Consider the following 23,127-nt stretch of genomic DNA (forward strand, 5'->3'; position numbering starts at 1 on the left):
TGTGAATTGTGTTGCTAATTGTGCTAACATGGGCATGCCTGTATCTCAGATGCAAAATTTAAGGAGGCACTCCTTTTTGCATATCCCTGAGAGTGAGGACCACCTTAAAGATTGTGAGTCTGTGCCCTAATTGACCTATCCTAATCTTGGTTTTGGACAGAAGCTCTGAAGCCTGGATTACTTGCTGAAGAAAATGGAAATGGTCTCTGGCCCTTGCAGATCTTGGAATTGCTGGATCAGGGAGAAAGGGATGGAAGGAGGACACGAGGGAAATGCTTAGGAGGAAGTTGGTCAAGGGAAGACTCAATCACAGAGGTACAGCTGGAAACTGTTCAGCTCTAAGACACTGATCTCCCATCTTCAGGATACCAGTAATGGGCTTTCCTGTATTAATCCATTCATTCATTGAATACCCATGATATTAGACACACTTCTAGCTGTTAAAAATGTTTTAGTCAGACTCTTTTCATGGAAGGAGTGAGGTCTTTAGAAGCTACTCAGGTAATGGAGTTTTATTATAAAAGTACTTTGCAGTAAAGAGTTAACTCAGTAGCCCTAGACTGCCTAAACACTGACTCTTCCAAAGATCTTCAGGACTAGCCCTTGGTTGGTTCCTGGGAGATATCTCTTAAGCCTTTGGACTATCCCTCCTGATAAGGGTGCCTCTCTATGCCTAGTTTATGATAACAATAGAATGTGTCATAAGTACCTGTTTTAGTATAACTAGGAGTTCTGGCCAGGCTGTATTATTTAACTTTTGGAAGGGTCTGAAGACTGAATAGCTAATATCTGTCTTGTGGGTACTCCATACTTACGTGACTAACCTCTGATAAAAATCCTGAACTCTAAGGCTTGGGTGAGCTTTTCCTGGTTGGCCATAATTTGTATGTGCTGCCACACATTGTTACAGGAGAATAAAATGTGGTCTGTGTGGTTTCTCTGAGAGATGACAACCAGTGTTTAGTTCCTCCTGGACTCCATTCTATGGGGCTTTTTCCTATGTGAATTAATCTGTATTCCTTTCATTGTAATAAACTGCAATCCAGAGTATGACCATAAGTATTCTGAATTCATTGAGTTCTTCTGATGAGCCAATTAACTTGAGGGTGGTCTTGGGGACCCCAGCATAGGCAATCATGCAAAAGAACCTGGGAAAAGTTGATCAGGCAGACTTTGGGACATTTTGTAGCTACAGCAGCTCAAAGGACTTCAATTGCAGGAATTTGCAAGTCTTCACCTTAGTCCTCCACTTGACTTCCCCATCTTTCAGACAGCACTGAAAGAAGACTCAAATTCATGGTATGTTTATCTTTATCAACATTGTCCCCTTCTTATTCTACGTGAGATGCTACTGGGTCTTTAAAGACTCAGGAGTTGTCTTTGTATCTGTCACCATCTTCTCTATGTGATTTTTAAAATTCTTTCCATCTATATTTCTTTTTCTACAAAGGTATTTTTAAAAAACCCAGATTCTTAAAATGCTGTATTAGACTGTGTTTGGCAATGAGTAGCAGAGATCCAAAATAACAGTGGCTTACACACGATTTCATTTTATTTTTCCTCTCCCAAAGAAGACCAGAGGCAGAGAATTCAGAGTTTCTAGGGAGCCCTAATAGTCACCTTGGATCTAGGCTGCATCTAACTTGCACTCTAACATCCTTAGACTGCAGCCTTTATCTTCAGGTTCAAGCTGGAGCTCCTGTCTTCATAACCATGATCCAGGCAGGAAATGGAAGAAGGTCCCTGCCATCCGGCTCTCCAGGAATTCCCTATAAGCTGCCATTCTCATTCATATTCCACAGGTCAAGGCTTAGCCATATGGTCACCCTCAGCTCAAGGAAGGGCAGGAATTGTACTCTTTTTTTAAAAAATCTTTTTTGGAAATGGACAAAATACCTTTATTTTTTGTTTATTTTTATGTGGTGCTATGGATTGAACCCAAATTGCCATATTCCCAATGAAACCTCCAGGATTCAAAGAGGGGTAGGCCATTGCCAGTCTCTGCCACAGTTGTGTTCATATTTTCTTTCCTGTTTCCATCACAACCATGCTTCACTGTCTCCTTTACAAACAAAAATGGTCTATCTGATTTGGGATATCAATTATGATGTTACTTATTATAGAACATATACTTAAATACTGTTACACTGCATACATGTTTTAACATGTCCCTCGATATAGAAATAATTAGAAAAAAATCTAGAGGGCTAGGGGTATGGCTCAGTGGCAGAGTGCTTGCCTAGTATGAGTGAGGCACTGAATTTGATCTCCAGCATTGCAAACAAACAAACAAAACACTAGAGGAGGCAAACTAATCCGCATATTGAATTTATTATTCTTATTTATTTTTTGAGATGGGGTCTGGCTATGTTACTGAGGTTGCTCTCCATCTCCTAGCTCAAGTGATCCTTCTGCTTCAGCTGCCCAAGCAGCTGGCACAAACATACCATCCTGCTTGGCTTGTATATTGGATTTTATGGATTCTTTAAATTGTAAGCACCTGGTTTAAGACACCTCAACTAGTAACAGATGCATCAGGTGGACAGGTGCCCTGAGACTCAACTTTTTCAGCTTCCTTCTCATCCACTTCTCCAGCCACAGATTCTTATTTGTAGACTCCTGGCGCCCCCTACTGCCCAGAAAGGAAACTCTCTATCACGCCGCACGGACAGGATATTTAAACCTACAAAGATATCTTTAGCTTTCGAGATTAAGTTTACTTAATTCCTCTTCAGATACTCTTTTGCACACAAACAGCCTTTCTTTCTGCAATTTCCTTCTAACTCCTGCCTGCCTGCCACTTTTGGGAAATCTCTTTGTCCCCTCAGTTATAGCAGCGGTAGCTGCAATGGCAACTGCCAGTGAACACAGGCTACCGCCTGGTTCGTGCTAGGTGCTTGTCATGGAGCATCTCATTTAATTCTCACAAAAGCTCTATATACTAATAGTATTCCCATTTTTCAGGAGAAGAAACTGAGACTCAAAACTCAGGTTACCTTCCCAGGTACACAGAGCAAATAGGTGATAGAAACCCAAGCACAATTCAGGGCTGTCCTCAAAACCCTTTACAGGGACTTCTTAACCTTGTAAAGCTCCTCCCCCTCTCTTTTTAGAGATGGAGCCTTGATATATGTTGCCCACATTGGCCTCTGTCTCTTGGACTCAAGTTATCCTCTTGCCTCAACTTCCCAAGTATATGGGACTACAGACACACAGCACCATGTACCACCATGCCCAGTTTGGAAAGCTTTTTTTTTTTTTTTTTTTTTTTTTTTTTTTTGAGGTGTTGGAGTTGAACCCTGGGCCTCCCCCATGCTGGGTAAATGCTCTATCACTGAACTATACCCTTAGCCTGGAAAACTCTTTTTAAAAGTACCAATACTTGTCCCCAATTTTTAATGTAATGGACCTGGGGTAAAGCACCTAGCATGAGAATCAGGGCTAATCTAAGCTGTACTGCTAACTTTAGTGGTGAGCCAGAACCCTGGCTCAAAAAATATATGTTGAAGCCCTAATCCTCAGTATGACTGTAACTGGAGATAGAACCTTTAAAAAGGTGACTAGTGTTAAATGAGGTTATAAGGCTGAGGCCCCAATCCAATATGACAGGTGTCCCTATAAGAAGTGCAAGAGACACCAGGAGGGTGCACACATGGAGAAAAGGCTGTGTGAGACCACAGTGAGAATGTAGCCAGTTGCATGCGAAGGAGAGGGGCCTCAGGAGTAACCAAATCTTCTGACAACTTGGTCTTGGACCTCCATCCTCCAGAACTGTGAGGAAATTAATTTTCTGTTGTTTAAATCACTCAACCATGGGGTTGGGGTTGGGGTTCAGTGGTAGAGTGCTCACCTGGCATGTGTGAGGCACTGAGTTTGATCCTCAGCACCACAAAAAAGAAATAAAATAAAGATATTGTGCCCAACTACAACTAAAAAAATAAATATTAAAAAAATTAAATAAAATAAAGGTATTATGTCCATCTACAATTTAAAAAAATTTAAAGAAATTACTCAACCTGTGGTACTTTTCTATGGTACTTTGCATGGACACCTTTTTTTAAAAGCTTTCCAGGTAATTCTTACGTGCACTTAGCCTGAGAATCAGGGCAAATCTAAGATGCTCTGCTAATTTTGGTGGTGAGCCAAAGAGAACCCTAAGAGAAAAGGCAACCTAGGAATCTGGGGTGAAAAAGGACGAATAACCTTCAGATATTTTGAAAGAATGCACAAGGTCCTCTCAATAACTCCATCTGCCCCCTCATTTCCTTTTATCCTCCATTCTATTTATTCAACCTCAGCACTTGAGATAAATCAAATATTTTTTATGCATCCCCCACTTTTTTGTTTTATGGTTAATATTGCCAGACCATTGTTTTATATTGTTCATTGCAAGGACATGCTATTTTATTTGCTACTGGTTGAATACATTTTTGTAAGTTGTTGGGAGAACTTACTCAACATTCACAACAATATTCTAAGGGTAAATAACTAAGGTTTCAAACAACCAAAATTTCTTTTAGGTTCAAACAGCCAAATTTCACTTCATTTCATTTATCTCTCTCCTACCTCCTTTCCTTCCTTCCTGGAGATTGAACCCAGGGGTGCTCAACTACTGAGGTACATCCCTACTCTTTTTATTTTTGATCTTGAGACAGGGTTTCACTAAGTTGCCCAGTCTGGTCTTGAACTTGGGATCCTCCTGCCTCAGCCTCCCAAATTTCTGATAGGGATGTGCCACCATGTTCAGCTCCAAATGACCAATTTGAAAGTGGGATTTGTGAGTACATCCTGTATGTATGTAGGGTTAAGGATATCTGTATACTATGTGTCTCGGCACATGTTCACTGAAATAGTCATCATTAATTCTCTTTAGTGTGGATTTCATCATTTTGGGCTTGTTAATTGGATATTAAATTGAATTCAAATGTATAGGTTTGTGTCTATAAATTTAGATTTAGTGATTTCCAAAATGCATCAGAATCATGGGGGATCAAAATATATATAACTCTGCCCGCATCCTGGACCTTCTATATCAGTCTCCTGAGGTTCTAGAATCTGTAGCCTGCTCACTGGTGGCCTGGCTTAATCTGTGTGGTATTACTGAAAGCATTTTATGCGATGTTCAGTAATTTTAAAGCATATGATATATAACATTTTATACACAAATGTGAAATAAAGCCAGTCCCCTAAATTAAAACAAGTTTCCTCCCTCACCACCTTATGTTGGAGAGAGTACCTGCTGGGCAAGTACTCTGTTGCACAGCTACACCCTCAGCCCCAGACAAAATATAAGAGTCACATCTGAAAGCATGTGAGAAAATTGTAAATGATTCACAGTATTCACTATAAAATCAATAAATAAATGCCACCTGCTTTGTGAGTTTCATGAGAATGTGGTAGTTGTTTTCATCTACTTCTGAATCACCTATGGTGAGATGGATTTGTTGTCATTTTAAAATGTTCTATTATGTCAAGGAAAATCCAAGGAAAAGCCTAAAGAGACAAAAGTGTAATGTAGTATTCTGAATGGGATCCTGGAACAGAAAAAAGACATTAGGTAAAAACTAAGGAAATCTGAGAGGTGTAGACTTTAGTTAATATCAAATATCAATATTGGCTCATTAACAAATATACTCTTTTTAAAAATATTTATTTACTTTTTAGTTGTAGTTTCACTTAATTCCTTTATTTATATGTGGTGCTGAGGACTGAACCCAGGGCTTTGCACATGCTAGGCAAGCATTCTACCGCTGAGCCACAACCCCAGCCCTCAAATACACTAATTTAAAATGTTGCCAGGATTTGAATATAGTTTGCTGCCCCCAAATTCATGTTGAAATTTAATCCCCATTATGAGACTTTAAGAGGTAGAACAAGGAATGACCCTTAAGAAGGATGTAACTCAATAGCTGACTGCAAGGTCCTGGGTTCAATACCTAGCAACACACATATATATTTATGTGTGTGCTGGTGCCTTACATTAGATCATCCTCAGTCCTGCATTATGCGCCTGTGGGAGAAGGGATTTTGAAAGACTCCAAGGTTCATAAGGTAGGTGCAAACCTTTTGGTCATTTCTTCCAGAATCTTAACAGTGACTTACACTTATAATACTGTTAAATCCAATAGGACTGATTGCTGATACCAATAGTTTAGAATATGGAATATTCTTGGAATATGGGCCATAGGTGACTGAAAATATAATTATGAACAGCACTAGGCCTAAATCAGAGTAGCAAACTAATTTGGGAAATGATGTGGTTATAGCATAAGGAAGGAGTACTGTCAGTTCTTCTAGCTCTCCTTCCCACACCTTCCACAGACAGAGGGAACAGAATGCAAAAGAACAGTATGTGTTTTATCTGTCATGTACCTGTCTATTAATTTAGAAGGGTAGTCAAATTTCCTACCTACACTTTTTTTTTCAGAAAGAACAAAACTGCTAATACTTTAAACTATAAACTAAATCCATGGAAGTCCTGATCCTGTTAATAAACAAATATCAGCCCCCACCCACTCCTACTTATCTTCATACACACTGAAAATGGGCACAGCATTTGTAGACCATATGCCCTGGTCTCTTTCCCTCAGTAGAATCCTATTGCTACAGATGGCTCCTAAATTGGCTAGCATAATACAGCAGATGGTGGGCAGGGGAGTACTCAGAAGGAGACAACATATCCTTTTCCTTTCTAACCAACATACAAAGACTGATCAAGTGAAGCAAGTCAATGTCTGGGTTAATGATTCACCTGAAAACCCTGAAGGGCTTGTTATACAGACTGTTGGGCTCTAACCCAAGAGTGCCTGATTCAGAACTATGGGCAGAGCCCAAGAATCTACATTTCTAAGAAGTTCCCAGGTGATACTAATGCTGCTGGTTCAGAAATCACACTTTGAGTACTAATTTATGCCATTGATTTTCAGTGCTGGTTGTATGTTATAGTTGTCTGCAAAGTCCAAAACAAAACAAACCCATGCTCAGATCATATTTTGGGTCAACTTTAACAAAATCTACCCGGGAGGCACCAAACCTTGGTATTTTTAAAGATTCTCAGGTGATTCCATTATGCTGCCACCATTTTTTTTTTTTTTAGTTATAGGTGAACAGAATGTCTTTATTTTTTTAATTGATTTTTATGTGGTGCTAAGGATGGAACCCAGTGCCTCATACATCATGCTAGGCAAGCACTCTGCCACTGAGCTACAGCCCAGCCCTGATTTAGACTCCTAAAGCAGATGCTCAGTAACGCAGGTGTGCTAGAAAAAAAGCCAATAGAACCAATTATCTTGGTTCTGTGGCAGAATGTTTTTGTAGTCTGGGCATTTTTCCTTTGGAATAACATAGCTGGCAATGATCATGATGATAACTGATTTCTCTTAGATCATGACTTAGAGTAAGGTTTGAGCAGAGTGAAGAAGATTAAAACAGCAACTGGGGAAAATGGTAGACAAAGTGGTAGGGAAACAAAAAATTATTTTTAGGTGTAAGTCAAAGACCTCTGGAAAGCAGATATCATAAAACTATCTTAGGGCTCTTTAATGTAATCTTCCCACTCATTGTTAGCAGCCTGGGCAAGGAAGATAGACATTTTGACTGAATCGAGGTCAACAAACTTCCCAGGCAGTTGAAGATAGTAAGGAAAGGTAGTTAAGGATATTGGTGCAAGAGTGGCTAAAGTGAGGGACCCTGGAATCTAGTGCTTAAGTCCAAGGATGAACTCAAGAGAAAGTTTTCCTTTCTGTTTTTGTTTGTTTGTTTGTTTTATTTTGAGACAGGGCCTTGCTAAGTTGCTGAGACTGGCTTTGAACTTGCAATCTTCCTGCCTCAGCCTCCTGAGCCCGTGGGATTACAGGCTTGTACCACCGTATATAACCTCCTTTCTGCTATTTCATGTGCTGAATATATAACATAATATTCCTTTCCGATGGTAGAAACTCCTTTTCCTATTTCACATATTTGTGATGGGGCAAACACAGAAGTCCGTCTTCACCGGTGGAACAGATAGGAGTCCTAGGCTTGGCTAATTCCATTATCCTTTTCCCCTGATTTGTCTAGGGGAGAGCATCAGATCCAAACAGGACCAATCATATGCTTCCCGCAGGGCTGGTGTTGTTTGAGGCAACATTCATGGGGATGAAAGGCTCCTTCAATGTAGTGAGCTTTGAACTGAAATCTGAAAAACAAGAAGCTTGTTGTACAAAGTTACAGAGAAAGAGCAGAGGAAGTGAGAAACATAAGAGGCAAGAAGGGGCCAAGCTTGTTCAAGGTAGATATGAAGGCCAAAGTAGGATGCAATTCTCACTGCTTAACAGCTCTCTCCCCTCCTTTTTTTTTTTTTTTTTTTTTTAGCAGGGTAAAGGGGATTGAACTCAGGGGCACTTGACCACTGAGCCACATCCCCAGCCCTTTTTTGTATTTTAGTTAGAGACAAGGTCTCACTGAGTTGCCTCGCTAAACTGCTGAGGCTGGCTTTGAACTCGCGATCCTACTTGTCTCAACTTCCCGAACCGCTGGGATTACAGGCGTGCGCCACCGCGCCCGGTTCCCCTACTCGTAAAACCTAGGTAACTCACACTCAGCTTCCAGATTTATGTCCAAATGTCACTCCCTCAAGCCCTCTCAGACCTAGGAGGTCTCCCCTACGCTCCCAGCAGAAATCCGGCCCATTCCTAGGACCTAGAGGCCTGTGTTTACCAGACTCCCGGAACTCGGGATAGAGAGTGATGAGAGAGGCCTGTGGGTTGGAGGAGCTAAACTGGCCGCGCAAACTGTCCCAACAAGGAGGTGAAGCGGATTCCCAACTCTACCAGCTCACAGAAGCACTTTAGGGAGCTACAGCAGGGCGCAGAGCGGCCGCTCACTAAGCGGAAGTTGATCCCTGGAGCCGTTCTAGGAAACCCGGAGGACCCAGCTCGTCAGTGATCGTGGGATTGAAAGTGGGCATCGCCTTTGCCTGGTGCACAGGGACGTTCCAAGGAGACAACTCAGGAGGCGGCTGCGGAGTGGGGCTTGGGTTAGGGTGAGGACCCGCAGAAGGCAAAGCTGGAAAAGGCAAGGAGGCGTTGGCAGGCTGACCACCTGTTCCTCCGGCGAGTGCCCAGCGCTGCGATAGGCTGGAGTGTCGCCCGGGTACCGGAAGTGGCCGATGCCCGTCGCCAGTGACACCAAGACAACAGCTGCAGGTTCTGCGCTAGCTGCCGAGCGGCACCGGGAGCCGGAGCGGAGTGAACGTGGGGCGGTAGCGGTCAGCGGTGAGATCTCATTCCGTCACGGCTGGGAGGAGGACCACGCTGGGCTCCCTCCCCACTCCCCAGCCCGCGAGCCGAGCGGGAGCCCGGTGTTTAGGCCCGTTCCTGACTCGGGTTTGCTGTGACCTTGGACTTAATGGCTCTCCCGGGGCCTCCATTTCCCCACTTGCACACCGAGAGGGTGGGGCCTGGGCACTGCCTGGAACTGTTCCAGTTCTGGTTCGATGCCTGTCGAACGCGGGAACGGGAGAAGCCGGGTCAGAGGTGGGGACCCGTGGGAACTGTGCTTTTCCCAGACATTCCTTCGCCAAGTAAACCGCTGGGATGAAATGGCGGGCAAAAATTAAGGCCCCTTTGGTAGACGGTGACCTGTGCTGGCTGACAGGGTATTGGTTAGTTATGTAAAGGAGATGGCATTGAGCACAGAGTTAATCGAGCCCTCTTGATTGTGAATACCAGAGGGAGTACAGAGAGCTAGGACAACAGTGCCTTATGTTAAATATCCAGACTGGGAGAAGGAACTTATTTTTACAAATGTAACCATTGAGACCAGCTATGTGTCAGACACTGTCCTAGGCTCTTTAAGCATGAAGAGAATGAAATCTCCAGTTAGCCCCCAAGAGTGTCAAAAGATTCACTGTGTAGATAAAACACTTAAACAAATTAATTTACTAGGTATCTGAAATGTGCTAAGCATTGGGAACACCCACGAATAGAATGTTATCCTTGCTCATGGTCTAGAAAACAGACATGAAAGTAATAATACAGTGGGGGTAACTGCTACAAGATGAAGGAGTATCTGTTTGTTTTAAAATCTGGGGTCAGGAAGACAACGGAAGGAACTGTGTGTGCTTCAGCTAAATCTCGAAGATGTTTGTTAAGTGAACAAGGTGGGCAATAGTATTACAGGAAATGGGAATAATTTGTTCTCACAGGCAAAGAAACTTTAAAGATTGGGGAAATGTTAGAACTGCAAGTCACTGAGCATAGCTGCAGCTTCCAGCTGTTTTCAGAGAATGAGGAATAGGAGAGGGGGAAGGGAAACAGGCCTGATCACAGGGGCATTATGAGCTATTAGAAGAAATTTTTATTCTGGAGGCCTTGGGAGGAATAAACAGGAGGTGACATGGAAATTATAGTGAACAAAGAGTTAAGAAAAGGGCCAGTGAAATGCTGGTTCAGAGGACCAAGAGAGAGCCTCCTTCCTGCAGATGCTAGTGAAGATTGGGGAGGAGATAGTCCTTGTACTAGATATTGAGTATTGGTGAACTTGCCTTTCTGAAGTTAAAGGAAAACATTTGTATCAGTTAAGGTTATTATTTTGTTTGTAAGTAACAAAATACAACTCAAGCTGATTTAAAAATATGCAAGTATAGCCAGGCATGGTGGCACCCACCTGTAATCCCAGCAGCTCTGGAGGCTGAGGCAGGAGGATTGAAAGTTCAAAGCCAGCCTCAGCAATTTATTGAGGCCCTAAGCAATTTAAGAGACCCTGTCTCAAAATAAAAAGGGCGGATGTGTGGCTCAGTGGTCAAGTGTCCTTGGGTTCCATCTCTAGTACCAAAAAATAAAAATATGCAAGTATATAAACTCTCATGAACTGGAGGTCAAGAAGTATGGCAGTTTCAGGCCCAACTTAACCCAGTGGCCTTCCTCTTAGTTCAACATGCCTTCATCTATAAGCTGATAGTGCGATGGCAACGACGGGTCCAGGCCACAATATATAGCAGTCTCTTCCTGTGGTTCTGTCAGGATGGCAGAAACAATTTCCAGAAGCTCCCAGCAAACTTCCTCAAAATATCATTGATCCAGATGAAGGCATATGTCTATTCCTGAACCAGGAATTCCTGAATCCTGCTGTTTTGGAACCAATTATTTCAAGGCGGTTGGTACCTATCTGGGTAAATTCATTTGGGGTGCACTCCTGGAGGTCTTGGTGAGGTAAAATCTCCTGAAAAGAGAATAAGGCCACTCGAAACTTTCTTGCTCTATTATCCCACAAAGTAATTTTGATAAGATTGTATCCTCTTATACATTTGTATGTTGATATCCAAAATGTTTCCATTTATTATCATAAATTTTAATCGTTGCAAAGGATATTATTTTTGGTGGATTATACATTTTGATATTTAAAAATAAAACCTTATGTCAGCTTCCAAGATAACATTCCCTTGTTTTCATGTGCATCTAACAATATTCATTTTTTCTGTAACCGTTTATCATTCCACTCCTCTCTCTACCACACCCATTCCCTTCATTTGCCTTCCTATCTCACATAGTTATCTCAACTATGTCCTGGCTAAGATTCCCAAGTTCCTCACTCTCTCAGTCTTCCACTACACATATCTTCCCAGATTCCTAGTATGTTCCCAAGATGCCAAAAGTTCTGCTGGGAAAATTCAAGAGAGCAAGCCAATTGGCTCCTCTTATACTGATGCTCCAGGAGATTGTGAGGGTTAAACAAAATGATGTCTGTAAGTTGCTCAGCACACAGCACATAGTAAGTATTCTTCACTCTCCACATCAAATTGTCAGTGCATTCTTGCTTATCTCTTTTTACCTTGCACATGCTATATTGAAGTAAAAATGTTCTTTCTTATTCTGCCCATTCTTCCTGATCTCTGAAGCTTTGCTTGCCCATTTTCTTCTCAGAATGCTACAGTTGCAATACATTTCAAACTGAGGTACACAAACACTTTTTATAATATCTGTGGGCCTGTGGATTGTGACTGGAAACCAATTTCTAGATTGTTGACTTCAGTTTGTATCCTCGCCTAAAACCAACCTTCTTGAGAACTAACCTATGGCCTGCAGACTTCTTTCTCAACTCATCTTTTACAATTGCTCTTTTCCTCCTTTATAAAAGGAAGACACACCTCTCACCCATCTCCTCTTAAAAATCTCTGGTGTGCCATACAAAGGTATAATTTGTTGAGAGATGATTCTTAGACCTTTTATAGGGCAAGCTCCAATCCTTGCTTTCAACAAAAATTTAAAAAGACCTACTCAGGTTCTCAGTTGATAAATTACTTAATAATGTTTTACTACAAATCACAATGTGGTTTTTGATACATAAGTTCAAAGAATTAACTGATATTGCTATCAAAGAGATTGTTGTAAACTGATTTAGGTAATTTGGGCAATATCAGGTCTGGGCACAATAGGGTAAAGCTGATAAACAATAGAAATGTGGTTTTTCAAATTTCTTTCTTTCTTTCTTTCCTAGAAATGTACTTTTAACTCAGAAAAGACTATTTAGAGCTGGGCATGGTAGTGCACGCTTGTAATCCCAGCGACCTGGGAGGCTGAGGCAGGAGGATCGCAAGTTCAAGGTCAGTCTTAGCAACTTAGGGAGGCCCTCAGCGATTTATTGAGACCCTGTCTTAAAAAATAAAAATAAAAAAGGGCTGAAGATATGGCTTAGTGGTTAAGCAGCCCTGGGTTCAATCCCTGACACACACATACACAAAGAGAGAGAAGAGTATCTAGTCAATTGTATTTTATCTGTCCTTTCTGCTCTCAGGAATTTAAGGTAGGGGAAGGACAATCAAGAGGAAGGCAGGACCTCAGCAACTTAGTGAGACCCTGTCTCAAAATAAAAAGTAAATGGTAAAGTGACACTGGGTTAATTTCCCAGTACAAAAAATAAACAAATAAAATGAAATAAAGAGGAAGGTAGGGAACTGGCAGTAATGATGATAATCGTGATACTTCCCATAGACCAAACATTGGGTAGAGATAAATGAACCTTATTAAGAGTGGGACAACTTTAGTCATTAAGACTAGAACTAGCTGGGGATCAGAATCCCCTGGGCATAATTGTTAAAAGTACTTTGGTTCCCGTAGAGATTCTTATTGAGAGATCAAGGGGAAGGATCTGGAAGTCAGTATTTTTAACAAGTTTTCCAGTTGATTCTTCCATAGCTAGTCTATTTCCAAGCCAAGAAGAAGCTTTATTTAAGAAGCATTTATCTAACCAGATCTTCCTACCATGATTGCAGGCCTACTAAACAATTTCCTGTGTGTGTGTGTGTGTGTGTGTGTGTGTGTGTGTGTATCTCCTCATACAGATTTTCATCTAGGCAGAAAGGTGCTTTTGAACTTTTATTTCTCACTGTTAGGCATCTGGTGCATGTATTTTGTGCATGAAGTTTTCTGAGACTGTTGTCCTAGGGTTCAGGAAAAAACAAATTTAGATCTGCAGAGTTAAGGACCCTTTTCTAAACTCTGGTAACACAGTGAAGGTCTGCCTGTCATCCCTCAAATTGAGGACCAAGGGTAATCAACCTCCATTCCTCAGGTGGTATCTGAATCTTCAGAAGCAGTAATTTCAGATTTAGAAAAGTAATCAGTAACAGAAAAACTGGAAATTCTATTTGGGAATATGAATTTACCTATGAGAAATGGAGTATTTCCATATGAAGATGAGGTCTTTGCTTCTGGGAAAATCAATCAAAAAAAGACTAGCTTTGATTTGTATATAAGATACCTACAAAACATTAACAAATGACACTAGTATTGTGTTGCTGTCAGAATTCAAAGTAAAAGAATGGTCAGATGCTCAGATTTAGTTGTGTAAGACTTTAGAATTTGAATTTTGAATTTGGTTTTGAAGTTGGGGTAGATATGTATCTAACTTCTATTATATCTAGTTTTACTACAAATAAGTGATTTTCTATATGGTATGGTGCAGATATAGGTTCTACAAATGCTGACTTTGTAAAGAACTTTGTAAAGATGAGAGCTGGGCATGGTGGCACACACCTGTAATCCTAGTGGCTCTGGAGGTCGAAGCAGGAGGATTGCAAGTTCAAAGATAGCCTCCACAACTTAGTGAGAGCCTGTCTCAAAATACAAAATAAAAAGGACTGGGGATGTGATTCAGTGATTTAGCTCCCCTTGGTTCAATCCCTGGTGGATGAGGACTAGAATATGGAAAATAAGCCATCATAGGAGATATAAAGGTAAGAAGGAAAGGCCAGAGAGGTGTTGGAAGTAGATAGGGACTGAAATACTAGCTTGTGGAATTTGTTCTTCATGGCTGTTAGAAATTTATTTAAGACAATATTTCCCAACTCAGATGTTACCATGGATGAATAAGATAGCTGAATTGTCTATAATGGATCTTTGTAATTTTACAGATGCATATTTATAATTTTTAAAGATTTCAACAAAAAGGATTCCTAATCTTGGTGTCATTGCCATCTGTTTAATTACTATCCCTCAAATTAAGGGAGGTCTGGGTTCAATCTTATATTCTTTTCTTTTTCTTATACTTGTATCTAATTAAACACCAAATCTTCCAGAATTTGACCTCTTAAATATTTCTTCAGTCTTTTCTATGACTATTGCCCTAGGTAGATCTCATCTCCTCTTGTCTTAATGACTGCAACAGCCTTCAAACTGATTTGCCTATGCCAAGACCTAGAAGCATCACCATCCTTTCTACTTCAGCTACTAAATGACCACTAGTGCACATCTACTTGATATGCTCATTTGACCAGAGACACTTCTTAGAAAAAAAAATTCCATGACTTTGCACTGTCTAAAGTATGAAGTTCTATACCTGCCTTTCTTCCCATAAATATCACCTTCCACAATTAACACTTTTATTGATGGGAAGATTGTACTCCCCAAATTTGCCATGATGCCCAAATACACTGCCCTAGGCAAAGGGCCACTTCAGTATTAGCTCCAGTTTGCTTATCATCTGAGCAAAGTTCAGGCTCATTTATCTATTATTTGCACTCCACTGCTGTGATGGGGACAGCTAAATTCCCAGGATATTTTTATTAGAAATAAGTTTGCGGGCTGGGGATGTGGCTCAAGCGGTAGCGCGCTCGCCTGGCATGCGTGCGGCCCGGGTTCGATCCTCAGCACCACATACCAACAAAGATGTTGTGTCTGCGGAAGACTAAAAAAAAAAAAAAATAACAAAAAAAAAAAAAAGAAATAAGTTTGACTTCCTAAAATAATGTTTTCTATCTGGGTGTGGTGGCACACACCTGTAATCCTAGTGACTTAGTAGTCTGAGACAGAAAGATTGCATATTTGAGGTCAGCCTCAGCAACTTAATGAGAACCTGTCTAAAAATAAAAAATAAAAAGGACTGGGGATATATAGCTCAGTAGTAAAGTGCCTCTGGGTTCAATCCCCAGTATGAAAATAATAATAATAATAATAATAATAATAATAATAATAATAATGTGTTAAAGATTAAAAAATGGCTTAAGCAAGGCAAAAGTTAGTCATTTAGATAAAAAAAAGTTCACAGGCAAGCATTCCAGGATTGATATGGCAGCTGTGAGAGTCATCAGAGATCCAGGTGCCTTCCAGTTCTGATCCCCAATCCTATGTATATCGGTGTACTCATGGTCTAACCTGGCACTCCATCACTCCTAAGGAACAGCAATGGAAGAAGACAGTGAAGAAATGCATCCTATCAACCTTAAGAAGATTTCCCAGTAGCCTCGTGTGCTTTAATTTGCATCTCACTATCATTGGCCAGAATTTGTCATGTGGTCAGAGTCAGCCACAATAAAAGCTGGGAAATGTATTTTTAAAACTATGCTCATTACCTCTGTAAGTAAATTCATTATTCTGTTATGAGGAGATGGAGAAGAATACATATTGGAATAGGCAATTAAATATTTTTGCCATAGATTTTTGGAAATTTAAAAAATCTACTCATGGGGCTGGAGGTGTGGCTCAAGCAGTAGCGTGCTCGCCTGGCATGCGGGTGGCCCGGGTTCGATCCTCAGCACCACATACCAACAAAGATGTTGTGTCTGCCGAGAACTAAAAAATAAATATTAAAAAAAAATAAAAAATCTACTCTTTAATTAATCTATAAAAATATTAAGAAAATTCTGTAAAAGGGCTGATTTTATGATTATTCATTTTGTGGTTACTTAATTTGTCTTTACAATATCTTTGCCATATGTAAAAATAATAACTAATTTCAGAATATAAGAAAAACTCACTAAATGAAAAGACAGAATGGATATAAAATACTCAGGATAAGTTTGGAATTTCTTTTCTTTCTTTCTTTTTTTTTTTTTTTTTTTTGTACTGGGGATTGAACTATGTCCCCTATCCTTTTTTATTTTTTAATTTGAGATAGGGTCTCATTAAATTGCTTAGGGCCTTGCTAAGTTTCTGAGGCTGGTCTCAAACTTGCCATCCTCCGATCTTAGCCTCCCAAGTCACTGGATTATAGGCTTGTGCCACCTGCACCCAAATTTGGAAATTTTACAAAAGTATACTAAAATTTACTTGAAAAAGTATGAGACTAGATAAGAAATATCTGAAAAAGAAGGCTAATGAGAGAGAACTTTCTCTAACATATATAAAAATTTTTTAAATAAAGCTTAATAATTTAAACAGTTTGGTATTGGAGAAGAAATAATTTAGTAAAACTGAACAGAATATAGACATTGATCCAGAGCTGGGCACAGTGGTACACACCTGTAATCCCACCAACCTGGGAGGCTGAGGCAGGAGAATTGCTAATTCTAGGCCAGGCATGGCAATTTAGCAAGACCCTGTCTCACAATAAAAAATTAAAAGGGCTGGGGATGGAGCTCAGTGGTAAAGTGCCCCCTGGATTCAATCCTCAGTACCATAAAAAAAAGCCCCAAATATATATACACACTTATACTATGGTACAAGTGTCATTTTAAATCAGTAGGAAAAAATAATTATTTAGTAAATGGTATTGATATGATTCACTAGCCATCTGGAGAAAATTTAAGCTAGAATCTTACTTCATCCAAATGTAGGGAACTAGGGGTAGTTAGTTACTTATGTGCTAGTTATAGCTAAGTTACATTAACCTTTTGAATAAGTAACCCCAATATACACTATACCCTGCTCCACATAGCTGGTGATAAACACAGAACTGGACTAAGACCAGGTCATCTGACTGCTCATTTTGTGGTTACTTCATCTATAAATCCCAAAGTTATTTCTGTTGACATAGTATCCTTGTCCCTTTTCTTAAATTTTTCCATATACCCCATCTATGAATATGGCTATCATTTTCCCTAAATGTTTTCATTATCAACCTCATATTCTATTCCAGTTCACTGTTAATGTTATAGAATATTTATCAGTATCTTTTTACCATCCATTTCTGATTTCTGTTTTTAAATCTTTGCCTCTGATAAGTTTTCTCTTCAGTCAGCATCTGCTTCTGAGCATGTCTATCATAATTCTAAATCTCTGTTTTCACCAACAGCATCCTGTCATTTCACCAAATGCCAAGAGTGTTTTTGAGTGCTGTCAGCACTACATCAAAGCTCTGTCCTCCTGTGCTCATTAGCTTCATTTAAATATGAAACAGCTACTTCATATATTTATTTTCTTTCATTTCAGATTGTGAGATGGGGACTGAAAACAAAGAGGTGATTAAGGAAGAAATTTTTGAAGAATCTGAGCTGCATGGGCCAATGTTAGAAAAACTTCCAAAAGTGGTTTACCAAGTTCGTGGGTTTGGAGCAGCTTGTGAAGAAGACATATTAGAGGGACATTCGAGAGAGTCCTCAGAAGACATTACACAACAGATGTCTCCCCAGGAGAGAGATTTTGCACCAGGGTTGATAATCTTTAAGAAATCACCCTCAAGTGAGAAAGACCAGGAGGATAGTGAAAGTGAGAGAGGCTGCAGTCCTACTCCTAATCTGGTGACACATCAGGGAGATGCTACAGCAGGGAGTGTCAGTACATTTGCTACCTCTGGCCAGAATTTTATAGAGAATTTAGAACCTAACAGAATTCGGAGGACATCTGTGGGGGAAAAGCCTCATTCATGTAAAGAATGTGGGAAAGCTTTTAATCAGAACTCACATCTCATCCAGCATATGAGAGTTCATAGTGGAGAAAAACCCTTTGAATGCAAAGAATGTGGAAAGACATTTGGAACTAACTCAAGCCTTCGAAGACACCTGAGGATTCATGCTGGAGAGAAACCCTTTGCTTGTAATGAATGTGGAAAGGCCTTCATCCAGAGTTCACATCTTATCCACCATCATAGGATTCACACCGGAGAGAGACCCTATAAATGTGAAGAATGTGGTAAAGCCTTCAGTCAGAATTCAGCCCTTATTCTACACCAGAGAATCCACACTGGAGAGAAACCTTATGAATGTAATGAGTGTGGGAAGACCTTTAGGGTTAGCTCACAGCTTATTCAGCATCAGAGAATTCATACTGAAGAAAGATACCATGAGTGCAATGAGTGTGGCAAAGCCTTCAAGCATAGCTCAGGCCTTATTAGACACCAGAAAATTCATACTGGAGAAAAACCCTATCTGTGTAATGAATGTGGGAAGGGCTTTGGTCAGAGTTCTGAACTTATTCGGCATCAAAGAATTCACACAGGAGACAAACCCTATGAATGTAACGAATGTGGGAAAACCTTTGGCCAGAACTCAGAGATTATTAGACACATTAGAATTCATACTGGTGAGAAGCCCTACGTATGTAAAGAATGTGGGAAGGCCTTTAGGGGGAATTCAGAACTTCTTAGACATGAGAGAATTCACACTGGAGAGAAACCCTATGAGTGTTTCGAGTGTGGGAAGGCCTTCAGGCGGACATCTCACCTTATTGTCCACCAGAGGATCCATACTGGAGAAAAACCCCATCAGTGTAATGAGTGTGCAAGAACCTTTTGGGATAACTCTGAGCTGCTTCTCCACCAAAAAATTCATATTGGAGAAAAGCCTTATGAGTGTAGTGAGTGTGAGAAAACATTCAGCCAGCACTCCCAACTTACCATACATCAGAGAATTCACACTGGAGAGAAGCCTTATGAGTGTCAAGAGTGTCAGAAGACCTTCAGTCGGAGCTCTCACCTCCTCCGACATCAAAGCATTCATTGTATGGAATGATCTGCAAAATAGAAAAACTTTTTTGGGAAAGGCTAACGTCAGACTTATTTGTCATAATATTCACACATCCCAAATTCTCAGATGAAATGAAAAGAAAGAACCTCTCTCCTTCTACTGATTTTTTTTTTTAATTTCAATAGTTGGTTGAAAAAGGATGAGGCACTTTTATGAACTATTCATTGAGAAGTTTTATGTACTGGGTTAAATCATAAAAGCTGTCTCAGGCCTTAATTGTCATTTGTCCCTTTTCCCTTCCCTTCTTTCCTTCTCCCCCAGTGGATTATATAACATTAGGGGTCTGTATCTGCCATCTGCCCTACATGGTTGCTCTTCTAAAAAATGGGGGAACAGGATTCACCACCTCCTAAAAATTACAGAGTTGACTCATTGAATTTACACCATGAAAAACATGTTAGAAAGTCATGACCTAGATGACACATCTCATTCTTGTGTCCACTGTTTAGCCTTGGAATAATTTAGCATGCTTCTATTAATAGCCTCAAAATCTTCCAGCTATGCTATCAAGTTCCCTTAGAAGATGGCAGCATTAATGAAAAAGCAGGAAGCTTGGGTCATTTCACATTTCCTGCTAGGTTTCCTCATTCATCTGAAGAGGGTATCATTGAAGGAGGAAACTGACAGTCCATTTACAGAATTGTAAGTGAAGGCCATAGGATCCAAAGGGACTGATTAGGCAAGGCCACAGGATAAACAGTTGAGGCCAGAATACTCAGCATGGGCAAAGGGTCTCCTTGGCAGCTATCCCCACTTCAGGGCTGCCCAGACTGACTGCTACAAGAATTCTGCTGCGTTTGCTTTTGGTCCCAGCTTCTGCTGCTGCTGCTATATAAGGAAGTATCAGAGAGAACTGTGTGGTTTCACCTCTACTAGTCATCTGGCCACAGTAACGAGTTGGTTCACCTGACTAACCAGGCCTGGCTTTGCCAAAGCACGTTAACACTCATAACCTGGATCCCACTGCTGCTGGTTCTGATGGGCTGAAATATGATAGCTTCTTCTTGGTCTGATGGTCTTGAAATTTTCTTTTTTCAACATCTTTACATGTTTTTTGTATTCTATATGTCATTTCTTCTTTAAAAAAAACACATCCTTCATTTTTCATGTCTTTTTCTATTTTTGGTACTGGGGATTGAACCCAGGGGCACTCAACCACTGAGCCATAACCCCAGCCTTTTTTTGTATTCTATTTAGGGATAGGTTCTCATTGAGTTGTTTAGGGCTGGCTCTGAACCTGCGATCCTCCTGCCTCAGCCTCCTGAGCCTCTGGGATTATAGGCATGCACCACTGCGCCCAACTCACATCCAATTTTGAGGCAATGGGTGATAGTAGGAATTGCACTAATGGGGCATGGGGTCTGGTCTGAGAGTTAGACATTGAATAAGGCACTTCACTTGCTGCTCTCTAATTTTATCTGTAAAATGAGGGGAGTTGAACTAAATGCTAAATGATCTCTGACACTTCTACCAACCCAATAATTTTTTGATTTTTTAAAAAAATCTAACTCTATAATCTTCATTATTCTATTCTTCAATCACTATTAACACTAATACTAATCACCAATATTTATTATTTACTATGTGCCAGGCACACGCCTGACAGTACATTTTTATTTTCACAACATCTCTATGATGTGGATAACCTTTTTTTTTCCCCTCTTATGGTTTTGGGGATTGAACCCAGGACCTCATGTATACCAAGTAAGCAGCACTTTACCACTGAGTCACATCCCCAACCATGATGTGGGTATTCTTTTAAAAAGAACACTTTATTGAAATATTATTTATATATATACAATCACCTGTTATAATTTATTCAGTTGAATGATTTTTAATAATTTATAGAGCTGCCCAATCATCAGTAATGTGGGTATTCTTGCCACAATTTATGAGAAGAGATAGCCAGGCAAGATGATGTATGCCTGTGGGCACACTTGCAATTCCAGCTACTCTAGAGTTTGAAGCTGGAGGATTGTTAGTACAAAGTCATCCTGGGCAACTTAGGAAGGCACTTTCTCAAACTGTTAAAAAGAAAAATAGTGAATGTAGCTTAGTGGTAGAGCTCTTACCTAGCATATGGCCTTAGGTTAATCTCCAGCACTGAGAGAAAAAAAAAAAAAAAAGGGCAGAGAGGAGATGTTAAGTAATTTACCTGTGCTCACACATCTAGTAAGTGCTAGAGTCAAGATTCTGTCTCTGGTCTGATCTGTTCTCTTAATCACTGTGCTGTATTGCATATACTTATTTGAAACCATTTGCACATTACTAATTACTACATAGATTTGAATATAATGAATTTGAATCATGTCCTTGGAAACAAGCTGGTCACAACCAAAATCCATTGGTGAGGACTGGCAGTGTAGCTCAGTGGTAGATCACTTGCTTAGCATTTGTGAAACCCTGGGTTTGATCCCGGCCCCACAGAAATAAACAAAACCTCCCCAAATCCACAAAGTGGGTTTATTCTGTACACCTATAGTGTCTCTCCAGGTTCATAGCCTTGGTTTGATAAACAGGTTATACAAATAAACAGATGATTGCACAGTTCCCACATCGTTCCAGTATCTCTGTTTCTAAATATCTAGTTCTTAGCAGAAGTGTTTTGTTTTGCAGTGCTGGGCACTTTCTAGGCAAATACTCTACCACTAAGCCACCATCCCTGCTCTAGGTGAAATTCTTTGACTTAGCTCTTCCCTTAGATGATGATGGCTCCTTTGTTACTCAAGCTCAAATTGAGTTGTGTTGAGAACATCTTTCTCACACAAAACTTGGATGTCACCTAACTTCTGATTTTTGTGCTTGCATAATTTATTGTCACATTCATCTCCTGGCAAGTTCCAATATAGAACTTAGCACTCTTCAAGGTCTCCCCCTAAAGATTCTACCCATACCAACAAATACATGAGTAATAAGGATTCCATTGATGATGCTGTGTGAAAGGTGGAGAAAAGTTCACATTGTACATCCTATCAGACACTTTTTTTTCCACATTTTAAAAATTGGTGCATTATAGTTGTATATATTGATGGGATTTGTTGTTACATGTTCATCCCATCACACATTTTGTTCTCAGCAGTTCCTTCTTGGCTAAACTTACAGTAAAGTTTTTTTTTTCCTTTTTTCTTCTTTTTCTCTTTTCTCTGTCTTCCCTCTCAGGGAATCAGCCACCTTAGTTTCTTTCTTCTTGCCAGATACCCAGTCTGTATACCCACACCCTCTGTACTTAGCTCAGTTACCTTAAACCCATCACTAAGGAAGGAAGAGAAGTCCCTTCAGTTAGCAATTCACTCATGTGAACTTAGTGACCAACTTTTTAAAAGATTTCTTTTTGTAGTTTTAGATGGGCAGCATGGCTTTATTTTATTTATTCATTTTTATACAGTGCTGAGGATCAAACCCAGTGCTTCACATGTCCTAGGCAAGCACTCTGCCACCGAGCTACAGTCCCAGCCCCAATGACCAACTTTTATTGTAACTGAGTGATTTCTTAAGATGGGGGAGGTCTCATGTCATCCTCAGGAGAATGTTCCAATTTGTTGTATAGTGCTTTCCCAAGAGGAATTCTGGTGAATGAAGTCATCTCCATCTTGTTATGTACACCATGCACACATCCTGTAACTCTTTTCTGTCCTCTTCATCTGTACCCCAGTCATCTCAGGAAGATTTCTCAATTTTTCTTGTTTGCCTTCCTCCTTCTTCAACTTACTTGGGAGTTAATATCTGACCATAAATGTGACTGGTTGTCATGATTCTGTGCAAGTACAATATGTAAAGGAAAAATCATGAATTAATTTTAGACCCATTAAAAAAAAAAGAAAACAGACTTCATATCTCAAAGTCCTACCTAAATACCCAGAAATATCCTCCAGAATTTTAGAAGCTATGTCTGTGTACATTTTCTTCCTTCCAGAACTCACTTTAGGTAAATAAAGTATGTCTATAATTTTCCTGTATGATGTCTAATG

The 23,127-nt window shown here is 40.1% G+C and overlaps 1 protein-coding gene across 4 annotated transcripts in view; it reads left to right on the plus strand.

The window, feature by feature from the left end:
- The window catches only part of ZFP3 (ZFP3 zinc finger protein), a 35,234-nt gene extending 15,067 nt beyond the window's left edge, over positions 1–20,167 (plus strand). The window contains exons 1-3 of one of the 4 annotated variants that reach the window (XM_081272880.1): positions 9,388–9,515; positions 12,478–12,583; positions 17,628–20,167. In XM_081272880.1, coding sequence (XP_081129006.1) covers positions 17,636–19,144 — 1,509 coding nt within the window. In that variant the 5' untranslated portion in view covers positions 9,388–9,515; positions 12,478–12,583; positions 17,628–17,635 and the 3' untranslated portion in view covers positions 19,145–20,167. Of the gene's footprint in view, positions 1–9,124; positions 9,255–9,377; positions 9,516–12,477; positions 12,584–17,627 lie in introns of those variants that run through there. The other 3 variants (XM_081272878.1, XM_081272879.1, XM_081272881.1) reach the window with 3 other exon arrangements.
- Positions 20,168–23,127: the final 2,960 nt, after the last annotated feature.

Source organism: Spermophilus citellus (genome assembly GCF_964194105.1).
Source record: "Spermophilus citellus genome assembly, chromosome: 17".
In the NCBI taxonomy this organism is placed as follows: domain Eukaryota; kingdom Metazoa; phylum Chordata; class Mammalia; order Rodentia; family Sciuridae; genus Spermophilus; species Spermophilus citellus.